The sequence below is a fragment of the Peromyscus eremicus genome, chromosome 8a (genome assembly GCF_949786415.1).
Source record: "Peromyscus eremicus chromosome 8a, PerEre_H2_v1, whole genome shotgun sequence".
Lineage (NCBI taxonomy): Eukaryota > Metazoa > Chordata > Mammalia > Rodentia > Cricetidae > Peromyscus > Peromyscus eremicus.
In genome coordinates, this window is record NC_081423.1 from 3,587,987 (window position 1) to 3,604,331 (window position 16,345).

Sequence of the window (16,345 nt, forward strand, 5' to 3'; positions counted from 1 at the left end):
TTCCTGCCCTGACTTCAGTGATGAACAGCAATGTGGAAGTAAGTGTAAGCTGAATAAATGCTTTCCTCCCCAACTTGCTTTTGGTCAAGGTGTTTCATCACAGCAACAGAAAGCCTAATGAGGACATACTGTCTACCTCTCCTCCTAAGGTGTCAATGACAAACCACGGCATGATTCTGCCAAAGTTCACTCTGGAGAAACAATGAGTTTCTTGGGCTTCCTTACGGTTCATCCTCACAGAGCACAGGGGATGGGTTACTTACAGGGGTGGAGGTGCTTCTTCCCCATCCCCAACAGGCCACCCCTGGAAAGCCTCTTTCCAGCAGGCAGAGACTGAGCCCCTTCTTTAGATGTACCCCAATACACTGCAGCCCCTCCACATGCAATTAAGGCAGAGTTGCAAACAACAAGTGGTAGTGAGAGGCTGAATACTCAGGTGAGAGTCTGCTGACCCTCCCCACTCACCCCTGCATGAGTCAACAGGCCCAGCTGGGGGAGTCCTTTTGCAAGGGGACACAGCCGACCTTCCCTAGCAAGAGGCTGGTGCTTGGCTGGGAGGACAGTCACAACGGTGCTATTGGCACAGGGTTACAAGAATATCAAGATACAATGTCCGGAAGAAAAATTTAAAAAAAACCTGGACCCTTGATTTGTGACCCAAGGGATGTTTCAGGGCAGTTGAAGAATATAGTCAATAAATAGCTCTTCGTCAGTTAAATGTCTGTAAGGGAAGAATAAAATCCTAGCCCTCACACACGCAGTACTTAACCAACTATGTAACAGTCCTCGTGGCTTTGGAATAAGCAAAGATTTCTTAAGCACATTCATAAAAATCCAACAGATAAGATGAAAGTTAAATTAAGCTATGAAAATGGAGTACTTCCATCCATCAAAAGATACCATGACAGGGTAAATTACAGAGCAGGAGAAGTTTGCAGAACCTGTGTCCTGGGAATAAAAAGGGTCTGTATCTATAATATATCAAGAACTCATGTAGATTAGAAGAACAGCAACCCAAGAGAAAAATGGGCCGAAGTTTTGAACCTTATAAAAGAGGGTATCTGGGCGGCAGACAAGCCTGAGAAACAGGGTTAACAACATTAGTCATCAGGAAATGACAAAGCCTGGAAGATGAGCGTAGGTATAGGCCAGGCTGTGGAACCACCCCAGGTCTGGTAGACCACCTGCTGACCGAAGCTGAACTTCACCCACAGTCTCCAGCTCAGGTATGTGAGCCCCGTGACACTAATTTACCTCTAAGACACATACACATCCAAAATACACAAAACCAGTTCCAGAGGTACTACCCGTAACAGCTTCAAAGTGAAAATGGCCCCAACTAGTCATTAGTAAAGCAGATTAATAGGCCATAAACCCTGACCATCAGTGGAGACAGATCAGCTCCTGGTACCCCATAGCCCAACAGAATCTCACAGAACAATGCTGGAATCACACACAAATGAGGGCGTGAAGTTTCTTTTAAAATGAGGCAAAACAAAGGCCTGTGTGAGAAACCAGAGAAGCTCCGGACAAGGCTGGGGTGGCAACCCCGAGTAGTAGAAGAATGAGTGACCAGTGAATAGTGAGACTACATGGAGCTGCTTTATGCTTCTATGTATTACCTTATAGCCAATGTTTCATCAAAACTGAGCCTACAAACTTATATCACGGGGCTGGGGAAACGACTCAGAAAGAAAACTACTTGCTGTACAAGCATGAGGACCTGAGTTCGGATCTCCAACACTCTCAAAAAAAAGTCACTTGTAGACTGAACCCCCTATTTCAACATGAAAAGATGGATCAATGGGTAAAGGTGCTTGCTGCCAAGCCTGAGTTCGATCCCTGGGACGTGCGTAGTAGAAAGAAAGAACCAACTACCACAACTATCTTCTGACTAAAGCAAGCAAAGCAGCCAGCCAGGTGTGGCAAAAGTTAATCCTGTAATCCCAGAACTGGGAGACAGAAGCAGGAGGATCCCTGAAGCTCACTAGCCAACCAGTTTAGTCAACTGGTGAGCTCCAGACGTGATGAGACCCTGTCTCAACAACAGGGAAACTAATAGGGTGGAAGGTAGTAGAAGAAACATCTATCTACTTCTGTCCCTCACACATGCATGCACAGGTACACACACATGCATGCACAGGTACATACACATGCATGCACAGCATCCCCATTCAGCCCACAGCACAGGTCTCTGGGGCTCTGGAAGGTGAGTCCTCACAAACCACATGCTCGAATGTGTTTCTTTACTCGGGGCCATGTCTAAAAAGAGCAGAGGTGAAGGGTCAGTGCGTGGGAGTCGAGGCACCCTCCTCTCAATTCTGACAAGGAACAGCAGACAACAACCAGACTATCTCAGGCTTCAGGGGCGGAAGAGAGAGGTGTGCCGTGCCTGGTGTGAGGGGAACACCCTTGCCAGTGTACCAAGGGACAGCAGGTTGCAATTTAAGGTAGAAACCCTATTTCAACATGAAATTCCACAATTTGTAAATGTTAGAAACTTAAAGGTAAGTGACTAAATAACCGAGTTACTAAGCTCAGTCATCCTTGTGCCCAACCCTAGAGGACCAATATAAGCCACATCCTTGGCAGGCACACAGCTTTCTCCATCATTACCTCAGTCAGTACTCTGAGGTGGAGCTTCTCTCTCTTCAGAGGGAAATAAGTTTGTTCTGTTTGTGGTGCTGGGTTGAACATACGAGCTCGCACGTGTAAGGCAAGCCCCCTACCACTGAGCTAGTGCCCAGCTGGGGAGGTACATACTTCTCACCTGTAAACAGAGCTGATACAGCAGCCTCCTGGGGTTAACATAAGCCTGTGTCATTATTCAATAAACAAGGATAGTATCAAAGATGACTGAAATGCGGCTGCCCTGAACCTGGACCAGGGCCTATGATGGCCTCATGTTACAATGAGGAAACATAGGGTCAGGGAGGAGATGTCCCCACAGGCTCCTGCCTGACGAGTCACTGAGAAGAATGTCAACCCTGCCCAACTTAAGCCACAGGTCACAACCCCTATGCTATGTTATAGGGGAGGGGGCTCATATCTACCCAATCCTCCTCTCTGGATTTCACGGTTCTCATTCTGTCCCAGAGGGCTGCTCCCATGGCTCTCTGACTTGATCTCAGCTGATACACCACCAGCCCTCCTCCCTTGGGAGACTTTTAATCACTCCCTGCAAGGAAAGAGGCTTTAATCAGCTAAGGCGGTCTAGCAGCCAGTGAATGGTTAATGAAGGCAGCCAACAGAGATGACAGTGAAGCCTTGGCAGCCACCCAGGGCTAAGCCAGTCGGCTCTGTCCCCGCTTCTAATCTGTGCATCCAAGTCAGCAGACAGCAGCAGAGCAGAGCCTGTGCCCCACCTCCAGGGTACAGAGGGAAAACGAAGCAGAGGCAGGTGGGACTGGGGGCTGAGGACGTTACACAGGCGTCGGGGCTTTCCTGGTATCAGAGTCAAGAAACAAGAGACAAAAATTCTAGTCTGTGAGGCAACAGGAAGAGCTAATCTCCCTGTGTGGCCAAAAGGTCAGAACTTCAGGGAGGACGAGGTGAGGGAAACGGGGAAAGTTCAGGGTGCTGGGGGAGGAAGAGTCACTCATCCGAGCAACACAAGTCAGTGCTTCCAATGAAGCTGTCAGCACATCCTGCCAACCACCCTCACAGACCGTGTTCTCCGGGTGCTGAGGCTCAGAGAGAGTGCCCCCAAGGTCACAATCGCCCAAACACAGCTTGCCTCCCTGACCAGCAGCTGACCTCACCCACTGGAAGCAATCAAGGGCCCCATGGATTAAGGTAACAATCTATCCACCAAGTCATGAAAACAAAGAGACAAGGAGGCTCAGCAAACACAGGGGACTCTGGGAAAACCTTAACAAACAGCCCAAACACTGACTCAGCCCATCTGTAGGCTTAGGATGCACCCCAGAGTGCACACTACAAACCACTGTCACCAATATCGAGGTGGGCAAGGCAGCTGGGGAAGCTGACTGAAAGACAGGGGCCTTTGGCCCAGAATTTCTTAGGATTAGCCCCCCTTCCTTTTTTTTTTTTTTTTGTTGTTGTTGTTGGTGGTGGTGGTGGTGGTGGTGGTGGTGGTGGTGGTGGTGGTGGTGGTGGTGGTGGTGGTGGTTTGGTTTGGGTTTGTTTTGGTTTTTGAGACAAGGTCTCACACAGCCCAGGCTGGCCTTAAACTTCTTATTCTTATGCCTCCATCTCCCTAGTGCTGGGATTGTAGGTATGTACCACCATGCCTGGCTCCTTTGCTGGCTTAAAGGAGACCTGAGACCACTAAAGACAATTCAGTGTGAAATTCAGCAGTGAAAGCAACTGCCCCCAGGCCCAGTCTCTTGATCCATCCACAGAACCATGTTCATTTCTAGAAATGAGCAACTAGATAAACAGGAATCAAAGGTTTGCTGAAGAGCTGAGAAAAAATAAGGAAGGCCTTGAGCTAGGTGGTGTGTTGCTCACCTGTTACCCTGACACGGAAGAGGCTGGGGCAGGAGGATTGCAAGCTCAAGGTCAAAGGCTGAAAGTACAAGAGCAGGCAGCCCCACTTGCTCGGCCTCTGCTGAGGCAAAGGCGCCTGACAAGGCTGTGTGTGCAAGGTACACAGAAGACCCCTGTCTCAAAGAAGAGAGAAGTTAGCCGGATTTCCAGATACCCTCACCACACACACCTGCTCTGCCTTCCTGGTGTAAGGAGGGCTAGTGGGAAAAGGATGCATCTTCCTCAGCATTAGCATGAGGACAAGGTAGAGTCAGGAACTGGGGGTGGCATCCACAAGAAGGTTCTCAAAAACTCTGCCTTTGAAATGTGAAGGATGGAGAGACACCTAGACATCTCTGTATGACACAATTTATTTCCAAGGTCATAGCCAGAGCACCCACCTTGCAGGCTTCTTCACCCATACAGTGGGAGCAGTAAAGGCCTATGCTACTTCTGGGAACTGGAAGGAGTTAGTGTACATCCAAGGTTATCAAAGGGCAGGGTCCCACTAAGCACCAAGTGTTCCCTATTTTCAGGGACAGTACTTTCCAACACTGAAATGGGTAACAGCAGAACTCTGAGCTCTGAAGACATTTAATCGCTTAGTGCCATGCTATCCTCATGCATCAAATTAAAACAGATTATTAATTTCCCAATAATTGCTACACCACATTGGTAGAATAGGCACTGTGGCTATAGACAACCAAACCCAGAGGAGCTGGTGACATGTGGCTCTGAGAATCACATACAAAAGATGACCTCATTTAAATCAAGGGGCCAGACAGCACTGGTTTTGCTTCTGTTTTTCACTCCATGGATTTCTGGGCACACAAACACAGGCCCAGGCCACACCATGAGCCTGCTATGGAAAGACAGACAAGGCAGCAAGGCAGAAGAGGGCATCAAGTACCTGTCTCAGTTTTGCTGGCAAAGCCTGCCGCCTGCTTGATGGCTGCAGCCGTGAGCGCTAATCCTCGGCTCCTCTTCATGCCATGCTGAAGGACGGCTTCAAACTGGGCACACAGACAGGTCACCCTGCAGGAGAAGCAGGGACTCATCAGTCCACCTGGGAAGTGGCAGCAGCAGAGTGGGCTCCAGCACTGCAGGTGGGCCGCCAGGAGACACCTGGATTTGCAGACTCGGGAAGCTGCAAAAGCCCCCCACCTCCCCACTTTTGTTTGATTCAAGTCAGGGATGCCCCTCAGGGGCATCCTGAAGAACAGGGCGAAGGGTGCCAACCAGTAGGTGATGCAAAGCCAATTTAAAAACAAATCAGTCCTGTGGGAACTGCATTTAATTCACAAGTCTCAACTCTTCACTCACATCACAGAGTTTACAAAGCACAAAGCAAGATGACATTTTCAGAGGCTGAATCCAACAGCTTACCGAACCAGAAACACTATAATTTCATGGCCTGTTACTTACTGTCATGTGAATTCTTATTTTTGTTCCTTATTGTATTATAAGAGATTATATCGTGAACTCCTATCTAGAGGTGACAAAATTTTCAATTAAATTAAAATTGTTGTGCATTTAATTGAATTTCTCAATAACTGAAAAAATGGGAGATTCAGAACATGCCTGAGGAGAGATGGTCAGGGCAACCACACTGGATTCTAGGGTCCTCCCTAGGTTCTTGGGCCTCTGGTTCTTGGCCCATGCCTTCTGAGTCCTTCCACTCACAACCAGTGTATAGCTACTATGTGCCAGGCCTCGTTCTGGGCTCTGGGAATATAAAAGGTGGGAAAAGGGTGAGACACAGGGGCCCAAGCCTTTAATTCCAGCTCTCAGGAGGCAGAGGCAGTTGGATCTCTGTGAGTTCAAGGTCAAACTTCAGGCCAGACAAGATTACTTAGTGAAACCTGCCTCAAAACTAGAGAGAGAGAGAGAGAGACAGAAAGAGAGAGATTGATTTAAGAGGAAGAAAAAAGGAAATGAAATGAAATGAAACAAAAAGAAAAGGAAGAAAAGGGCAGAAGAGACAGAAGGGCCCAGCTCAAAGCCTCTGCACTGCTCTGAGGAGAAAAGTAAGGCCAGAGACCACACAAAACATTTCAGTTCCTCAGAACTTGGAAGAAATTAGACCAGGGTGGCATGGGGAGGGGAAATAGGCATGGCCAGGCCAATATACTGTGACCAGATGGCAGTAGCCTTGGAGTTATGACCTCCATATGACAAAAAGGCAGGAAATCAGACAGGCTGGACTTTGCTAACTTCAAGGCTATCTGCTCCACCCATCACCACTTCTGGCACAGTCCTGCTCCAGGGGGCTGCCACTATGTAGGTGGTGAAACATTTTCACACCTTGTCTCTCCAAGACTGCTGTAGCCAGCAGAGCCTGGTCCAGTATGTGCTCCCCAGCTGCTTCTGCAGTGCTTACAGAGCACAGGTCTCAGGATCCCCCACAATGGGGCAGCTGTCACTCCCACACATTAGCCAAGTGTCTGCCACCCCTCTATTCCAAGCAGGCATGTAAGTATTTGAGGGCTTCCTGAAAGCTGGCAGAGACACAAAATTACCTGAAATCCACAGAAACCAAAATTGGAGCCAGACCAGGGCCCCATCTTTGGAAAAACAACTCTAGACTGTGTTGAGGTTTCTCTGTAATTAACTGAGGCCTCTAGCTTAAAACGAATCTCTGCAAACTCAACCATCCGTTTAACAATCCCTGGCAGTTTGCTTGGTTCCAAGGCATAGGTCAGCAACTGCCTAGCCAGCTCCAGATAAAACCAGGCCCCTCAGGGGAATGGAATGCAGGCAAGCAGCAAGCCTGTGTTTGGAGGGTCCAGTTTCATCAGCAGCCTGGCCTCCCGAACACACACAGGTCAGGACTATGCTAACAACAGAAACACCCAGGTTAGTGCTACTCCTGTAATGACTTATCACAACACCAAGTCTGAGCCCATTCCATGTCAACACCCTCTAGGTCCCTGTGGCCTCTCCATTTGACCTAGGCATGTGTCTACTTGTGATCTAGTATTCAATTGTCCACACTTCCCCCAAGAAGCCTTCCTGAATGCTTTCATCCTGAGCTCCTTTCTAAGGCACTCTTAGTAGTTGGTATCTGAGTTCTATGTCTCTCCTGCTGACTGAGCGCTGCCCGGACACTGGACAATGTTATCCAAATGGTCCTTCACCTTGGGGATGGAAAGCACAGACTTGGTATACAGTTCAGTAAGAGACACATCTCAGGGAGCTATCACAGCTTGTAACTCAAGTTCCTAGCACTAGGGAGTCAGAGAAGAGACACCTACATACACAGGAGTCTACCCTTTAGCTGGTGTGGGCACACAGAGAGACTCCCTGAACAACCATGTTGGGGAAGGCTTTCCACTGTTTCCTGCCTTTGCTTGTACAGTGCTAATTCCTATAAGATCAAAGAAGCACCTGCTTTTATCCATACTACATTTTCTTAGCTGAATCTGTATTTCCCAGAATTCTCTCTGACAAATGTCCTCTATCTTCACAGTGAAAGACAGACTGCCTCAATGGCATTGTATCACATGCAAATTACATTCCAAATTAATGAGTTGGAACATGTTCTTAATGAGTGAGGTTCTTAATAACAGATGTTTTGTTTTTTAAAAAAGCCTGATTCAATAACATCACCCAGGGTTTTTGTGCATATAGCTGTTCACAGGATGAATAGCTAAAATGTGATATATCTACAATGGAGTACTATTTAGCATGCACAAAGCTCAATCCACCACATAAAATCAGGAGTGGTGGTGCCTGCTGTGGTACACAGCCCTTGAGAAGTGAAGGCAGGCGGGTCAGAAAGTCAAAGTCAGCTTCAGCTACATCTTTAGCTGAAACCAGCATGGGCTACATGAGACCCTGTCTCAAAGAAATAAATCTGGGCACGGTGGCACAGGCCTTTAATCCCAGCACTCAGAAGGCAGAGGCAGGCAGATCTCTGAGTTTGAGGCCAGCCTGGTCTATATAGAGAGTTCCAGAACAGCCTACACAGAGAATCCCTGTCTCAAAAAATATAAAAATAAAAATTAAATAATAAAATAAAAGGCTTCCTTGCAGTGTCCTTAGTTACATTTCCATTCCTATACTAAACACCATGACCAAAGGCAATCTGGAGAGGAAAGGGTTTATTTCACTTTACAGCTGCAGTCCATCATGAAACGAAGTGGAGGCAGGAACTCAGGCAGAGGCCATGAAGGAATGCTGCTTACTGGTTTTCTTATACAACGCAGAACCACCTGCCCAGAGGTGGCACCACTCACAGTGGCCTCAGCCCACCCACACTGATTATTAATCAATAAAATGTCCCAAAGACTTGCCTACAGGCCAAGCTGAGGGGAGCAATTTCTTAGTTGAGGCTTCCTCTTTCCAGATGACCCTGGTATGTGTCAAATTAGAAATAAATAAACAAACAAACAAACAACACACTGCAGATACCCAGGAAAAATCTGATTAAGGAATAAGGGAATTAATGAATAGAAAATTAAACAGCTATCTCCTGCCGCACTCAAAACTGCCCACCAATGCCACCAACAGCACTAACCCCAGCACCGCTGGCTCAACCGAGTTCTGAGAAGATCTAGGGCATCAACTCTCACCAGACAACACTGCACCTCTAGGCTTCATCCCTAGCCCTTGATGGCTTGTGGGAGAGAGTTTGGTTTTCTTAGAGACAAAGGCTCATTCTGTTACCTGGACTGGCTTGGAACTCACTCTGCTAGCTTCAAATTCATGACATTTTTCTTGCCTCAACTCCCCGGTGCTGAAGTTACAGACATCAGCCACCATGCCTAGCTACTGAGGCCTTTTGGTGAAGGTGGAAGTGGTGGTGGTGGTGGAGGTGGTGAAGGTGGTGGTGGTGGATGGAGGTGATGGAGGTGGCAGAGGTGGAAAAGGAGAAGAAGGTGGAGGTGGTGGTGGTGATGGTGGTGGATGTGATGGTGGTGGTGGTGGTGGTGGTGGAGGAGGAGGAGGTGGTGGAGGTGATGGAGGAGGAGGTGGTGGAGGTGGAGGAGGAGGAGGTGGTGGAGGAGGTGATGGAGGAGGAGGAGGAGGTGGAGGTGGTGGAGGTGGTGGTGGTGATGGTGATGGATATGATGGTGGTGGTGGTGGTGGTGGAAGGTGGTAGAGAAGGTGGAGGAGGTGGTGGTGGCGGAGGTGGTGATGGAGGAGGTGGAGGAGGACGAGGTGATGGTACTAGGCATACTAGGCAGAAACTAATACTGACCCACATACTGGGACCTTTTAGAGAAAACCAAATGCAACCTCAAAACTGAACAAGATTGTCCCTGTTAAAGCTCCAATGTTAACTGGGACAGAGTCAATAGCACCCCTAAAATCAACCAATGAAAGCACTGGCTAGCACAGAGGCAACATGGTGTCAGTCAACTACCTTTGTTTAAGCTAGTGCATGACATGATGACCATTTGAAATGGGCCACGTCTATGTGTATGAATTAAGTCTGTGAAAGGTTCACACCCTTTGTCCATGAACTTCAATAGCTAACGAACACACACTAGACTACAATCTACATGAGATAAAGGTTGAATGATAAAAATAGTGTCGTGTACACTAGCGGAAAGGTAGTCCTAAATTCTTAGGGCTGTAGGAGCAGTTAAACAGATGGCAGGCAGCTGTTCAGCCTGAAGACACGCACAGGAGCAGCTGAGTGGGTGGGAGTGAAGACAGCTGGATCTCAACAATGAGCCCCGCTCCAGTGCTGGACACCTGCGCTCCGACTCTGAGTAAGACCACCTGGGAACAATGACTGCTGGGATCTTGCCTTTCCATTTTCCTGTACTTGCTTGTTCTCTGAGGCACTGAAAAAGTATTCATGCCTCAAGAGCCAGAATACCTCTACCCAGAGTCATAATGATTAAACAAGTATTGTTTAAAGGCAGAAATGAGAGAAAAATAACTAAAACACGGAGAAGTTGAGATTTTTGTCTTAATTTTTTTAGATCTCTTATTTATTTTTGAGTACAAATGTTTTGCCAGCATGTATGACTGCACCATGCTGGTGCCTCATGCCCACAGACATCAGCAGAGGAACACAGATCCCCTGGAATTGGAACTACATGGCTGTGAAGCACCATGTGGGTGCTGGGAACTGAACCCAGGTCCTCTGCAAGAGCAACAAGTACTCTCAGCCACTGAGCCATTTCTCAGACCCCTGTTTTATGTTTTAAGAAAGGCTCTTACACCAAGTGTGGTGGCACACCCCTTTAATCCCAGCTGTGGGGAGGCATAGGCAGGCAGATTTCAGAGTTCAAGGGCAGCCTGGTCTGCATAGAGAGCTCCAGGACAGTCAAAAAAAAAAAAAAAAAAAAGACAGGCTCTTTCTAGGTAGCCCAGACTGACTTCAAACTCACTATGTAACCAAGGCCAGCTTCAAATCTCAGCAATCCTCCTCCCCAACCTCTTGATTGCTAGGATTATGGACATAAGCTAACCTGCCCAGCTTGAAGATAATTATCTTTTAAGCTATATTTACAATGTTAAGTTAAAAAAGCAAATATACAAATAGAGAGTAGCATGTTTCAGGCCAGCAAGATGGCTCAGTGGGAAAGGGACCTGCACCCAAGCTTAATAACTTGAGCTCAATCCTAAGGATTCAAATGTAGGGGAGAATAGACTCCCCAAAGTTGTCCACTGACCTCCACACATATGTCCACACACAAAATAAATATGCAATAAAAGGCATCAAAAGTTACTTTACTGCATTTTATTTACTTTGTGTACATGCATACCCACACATGCCTCAGCACACATGCAGAGCTCAGAGGACAACTTGTGGGATTTGGTTCTCTCCTTCCACCACGTGGATCCCAAGGATCAAACTTGGGTCATAATGCATGGTAGCAAGTGCTTTTACCTACTGAGCCATCTTACTGTCCCAAAAGTTACTATTTTAAGTAACAGAAAAATGGATATGCTGGCTACTTTTATGTCAGCTTGACACACAGTAGTTATTTAGAAGAGAGACTCTCAACTGAGAAAATGTACCTGTGTATTTGTGCCTGTATGTGCTCATGTATGTATGTGTGTGCAAGTGTGTGCTTGTGTATGTGGGTATATGCATATGTGCATATGTATGTTTATGTATACGTTTGTGTGCATGTGTGAGCTCCTGCATGTGGGTGTGCTTGTGTGTGTGTGTTGTGTAGTTATGTATTTGCAAACACATGTGTATTCCTGTGTGTGTGTGTGTGTGTGTGTGTGTGTGTGTGTGTGTGTGTAGGTTTATGGACAGGTGCATCTGGAAGCCAGAGGTCAACCTTAGTTGTCATTTTTCAGGAACCATCTACCTTGCATTTGAGACAGGATCTTTCCCTGAACCTGGAGCTCACCAATTCTGCTAGGCTAGCTGGCCAGCAAACTCCAGGTATCCTGCAGTGTGCCTCCCCAGTACGGGGTCACAGGCACGCACTTCTATCCCCAGCTTTGTACATGGGTGTTGAGGATCAGAACTCAGGTCCCCACGCTTGTGCAGTAAGCACTTTACAAACTGACCTGATCCCAAGCCTCCATTTTAGCCATCTTAATGTTGCAAGAGAAACAAAGAAACAGTCTTTGCTTTCTTTGCAACAGCTTTATAGCATGACCAGAAGAGACAGGGCTTTGGAGCTCCATCCAGCAAACCTCTGGTTTGGGGTAGTGCACAGAAATGCATCTTTGTAAAAATCAGTACATAGTGGACAAGGGTAGAAAATGGGGCTGCGGATATGGCTCAGCTGCAGAATGCTTGTCTAGTGTACTCGAAGCCCTGGGATCCATCTTCAACACTATATAAACCGTATGGTGATATAGGCCTGTAATCACAGCACTCTGGAGGTGAAGACAGGAAGATCATCCTTGGCTGCACAGGGAGTTCAAGGTAAGTCGAGACTGTAAGAAACTCGTAGCAATAATAATAGTAATAATTCACTTACCACAAGAGCTTGAGTACTTCCTGACTTAGTTTATTTCCTGATGCTGTGATAAAATACCCTGACAGAACCACTTACGGGAGAAAGGGTTTATTTGGACTCACAGTTCAGTAATATAGTCTATGACGGTGGGAAGCAACAGCTTAAGGCAGCTGCTCACATGCGTCCAAGTCCAGAAGCAGAAAACAGCAGCAAATGCTCACTGTTCATTTCATCCTTTTATTGAGAACAGATTCTGTTCTCATACAATATATCCTGATTACAGCTTCCTCTCCATCTGCCCCTCATACTACCATTGTGCCCTTTCCAGACCCATTCTTTCTGTCTCTCATAAATAAGAACCGTCTTCTAAGAGATTACAGCCAAACGTGACAAAATAAAACATAATAAATGAAGCAAAAACCATCACATCACAACTGGACAAGGCATCCCAACAGAAGGAAAAAAAACCCAAGAGCAGGCACAGGATCACAGACCCACTCATTCCCACTTAGGAGTCCCATAAAATACTAAGCCAAAAGCTATAAAATATATGCAGCACAGCTGGTGCAGACCCATGCAGGCCCTGTGCTTGCTGTTTCAGTCTCTGAGGTCATATGCACCTTGTTCAGTTGGTTTAGTGTGTCTAGTTCTCCTGGTGTCCTCCATCCCCTCTGACTCTTACACTCTTTCTGCCTCCACTTCCTTGGAGTTCCCTACGCTCTGAGAGGGATCTGATGGAGACATCCATTTAGAGATGTGTGTTTCAAGGACTCTCTTTCCACATGTCTGGCTGTGAGTTTCTGTGTCTGTCCCTGTCTGCTGCAAGAGGAAGCTTCTCTGATGATGACTGAATAACATACTGATCTATAAATATAGCTGAATATCATTAGAAGTCATTTTATTAGCTGGATGATAATGGCACACACCTTCAATTCCAGCACTGAAGAGGCAGAAGACAGGCAGATCTCTATGAGTTCAAGGTCAATCTGGCCTACAGAGCTAGTCCCAGGACAACTAGGGCTACACAGAGAAACCTTGTCTTGAAAAAAACAAAACAACAAAAGAAGTCATTTTATTGACACTTTTATTTTTTAGACAAGTAATGTTTGGTTTTACTGTAGGTCTCTGGGCTACCTAGTCTCTGGTTCTTAGTCACCCAAGCAGTGTCAAGTATGGGTTCTACTTGTGGAGTGGGCCTTATAACAAATCAGACATTGGTTGGCTACTCCCAGAGTCCTGTGCCACCACTGCCCTAACATATCTTGTAGGCAGGACATATTGTAGGTCAAAAGTTCTGTGGCTGAGTTGGTGTTGATGTTTCTCTTTTGGCAGCCTACAAAGTACTTTCCCATACCAAAGACACCAGACACAGTAGTGAAGCCTCCATGTAGGCATCAGCATGACTTCTCCATGTTGAGTAGTTGTGTGGGTGATAGCCTAGGCAATGGGCCCGCTGTCAGTTTGTGGAGAACAACTCATGGTCTTAGCAACAGCCTGGGTTTGTTTGGGGATTTCCATGGGACTCTCTTGGCCAACGCAACGCAGTCCCTGTACCTGAAGACTCATTTGGTGACAAGAGATGGTCAGTTGGGACTCCATATCTCCCATTATTAGAACACTTCATTAGGATCACTTTCATATATTTTATTAAATTTCCACTGGCCTAGGTTTCCATTAAATTGCTCAAATACCCTCAATGATGCTTACTGATATGCTCCCCATGGCTTGCTCAGCTTGCTTCTTTATGTAACCCAGTACCACCTGCCTGGGGATGGCACTGCCCACAGGAGCTGGCCCTCCTCCATCAGTCATCAATCAAGGAAATGGCCCACAGACTGCGGCATTTTTCTCAGTTGAGGCTCCCTCTCCCCAGATAACCCTACCTTGTGTCAAATTGACAGGAAGCCAAGCAGCACACTTTATCCAGGACAGCGGAGAAGTACTTACCACACACAAGTCCATATCTCCATCCACTTTACCCTTTCCTTGCACTGTCAGATTGGATGTTACCTCTGCCTAGGCACAACCCATAACCCCTCCACCCACCCATTTGCCCACTAATGCTACAGTCACCTCTACACCATCTGATTATAGGTTACTGTGACTGTCACCACAATTTACACGTCCAAACTCAACTCAATGTCCTGAGGACAACCGTCCTCTCACACAGTGTGTCTCAAACATAGCACAGTGCCCTCCAACAAAATACCCCTCAACAGCAGGATGACAAGAGCCCTCTGACCTTTAACTAACTACCCAAAAATGCAGGTGTGTCCTGTTATAAAAGAAAAATGTAGGCCAGGCATGGTGGCACACCTTTAATCTCAGCACTCGGAAGGCAGAAGCAGGTGGATCTCAGTGAGTTCAAGGCCAGGCGGGTCTGCACAGTAAAAATGTAGTATCTATTAAGTTCTCACTAAGTGTGCCCAGCAAATGTCACTATAGCTAAGTATCACCCTGGTCCTCAGAAGTGAGGTAATTATCATCCTCTGATTTGTCTATCACAGGAGAAGGCTGGAGAGACTACTGAAGCCCAAAATGACACACCAGTTGTCAGTGACTTGTACCCATTTGGACACCAGAGACCGTGCTGCATGCTAGCTGCCTCTCATCTCCACCAAGGTCAGTTAGGTCACAAGGAGAATGAGGCTTACACACTGTCCATTGTGCTCCTTCTCAGCAACCATCCTTTATACACTAGATAAATGTTTATTTAAATTTAGATAGGAAAAATGTGCTCAGATTTCTTAAATATCCAAGAGCTCTACATCTGCTAAAAATACACTTTTTCTAGGAAGGAATCGACTCACAGCTGAGTGTGCTGGCACATGCTTGTATTGCTAGTACAGGGAGAAGGAGGTAAGAGGCTACTTGTTCAAGACTAGTCTGGGGAGCTGGGCAGTGGTGGCGCACACCATTAATCCCAGCACTTGGGAGGCAGAGCCAGGCGGATCTCTGTGAGTTCGAGGCCAGCCTGGTCTACAAAGTGAGTTCCAGGAAAGGTGCAGAGCTACACAGAGAAACCCTGTCTCAAAAAAACAAAAACAAAAACAAAAAAAAAGACTAGCCTGGGCTATATAGTGAGTCCAGGCTACCCTGGGCTGAAAATGAAGCCTAGAAGTAGAACACCTACATAACACATGTAGTAGAATATCTGTATAGCAAGGGTGAGACTCTTGATTCTATCATCATTACAAAGTTAAAAATAAAAAGCCTATGTGGAGGAGATGTCAGATCCAATTAACCAAACCCAGAAGTTTGTCCCAGGCTAATAAGAATATGGCATACGCCGGGCGGTGGTGGCGCATGCCTTTAATCCCAGCACTCGGGAGGCAGAGTCAGGCGGATCTCTGTGAGTTTGAGGCCAGCCTGGGCTACCAAGTGAGTTCCAGGAAAGGCGCAAAGCTACACAGAGAAACCCTGTCTCGAAAAACCAAAAAAAAAAGAAAAAAAAAAAAAAAGAATATGGCATCCAGGGCTGGGCGGTGGTGGCACACGCCTGTAATCCCAGCACTCAGGAGGCAGAGGCAGGTGGATCTCTATGAGTTCGAGGCCAGCCTGGTCTACAGAGCTAGTCCAGGACAGGCTCCAAAGCTACAGAGAAATCCTGTCTCCGAAAAACCAAAAAGAATATGGCATCTAGTTAACACCTTCAACTAAAAAGAGGCTGGTGGGCACATGTGACACACTGAAGATAAAAGACATATGATGAACACAGAGGCATTTAAAATGGGAAAATGCAGCCAGGTGGTGGTGGCACACACTTTTGATCCAGCACTCAGGAAGCAGAGCCAGACGGATCTCTGTAAGTTCAAAACCAGCCTGGTCTACAGTGAGTTCCAGAACAGCCAGAGCTATTACACAGAGAAACTCTGTCTCAAAAAACCAAAAAACAAAACAATAAAAATCAAAGGGGGGACGAGAAAAGAAAAAAAAAGAGAAAAGAGAAAAGAAAGAAATGGAAAATA

The 16,345-nt window shown here is 46.7% G+C and overlaps 1 protein-coding gene across 1 annotated transcript in view; it reads right to left on the bottom strand.

Annotated features, from left to right (window-relative positions):
• Window positions 1-16,345, bottom strand: part of Snx29 (sorting nexin 29) — a 477,564-nt gene that overhangs the window by 427,431 nt on the left and 33,788 nt on the right. Inside the window, exon 4 of the mRNA XM_059269973.1 lies at window positions 5,402-5,526. Coding sequence (XP_059125956.1) covers window positions 5,402-5,526 — 125 coding nt within the window. The remainder of the gene's footprint in view (window positions 1-5,401; window positions 5,527-16,345) is intronic.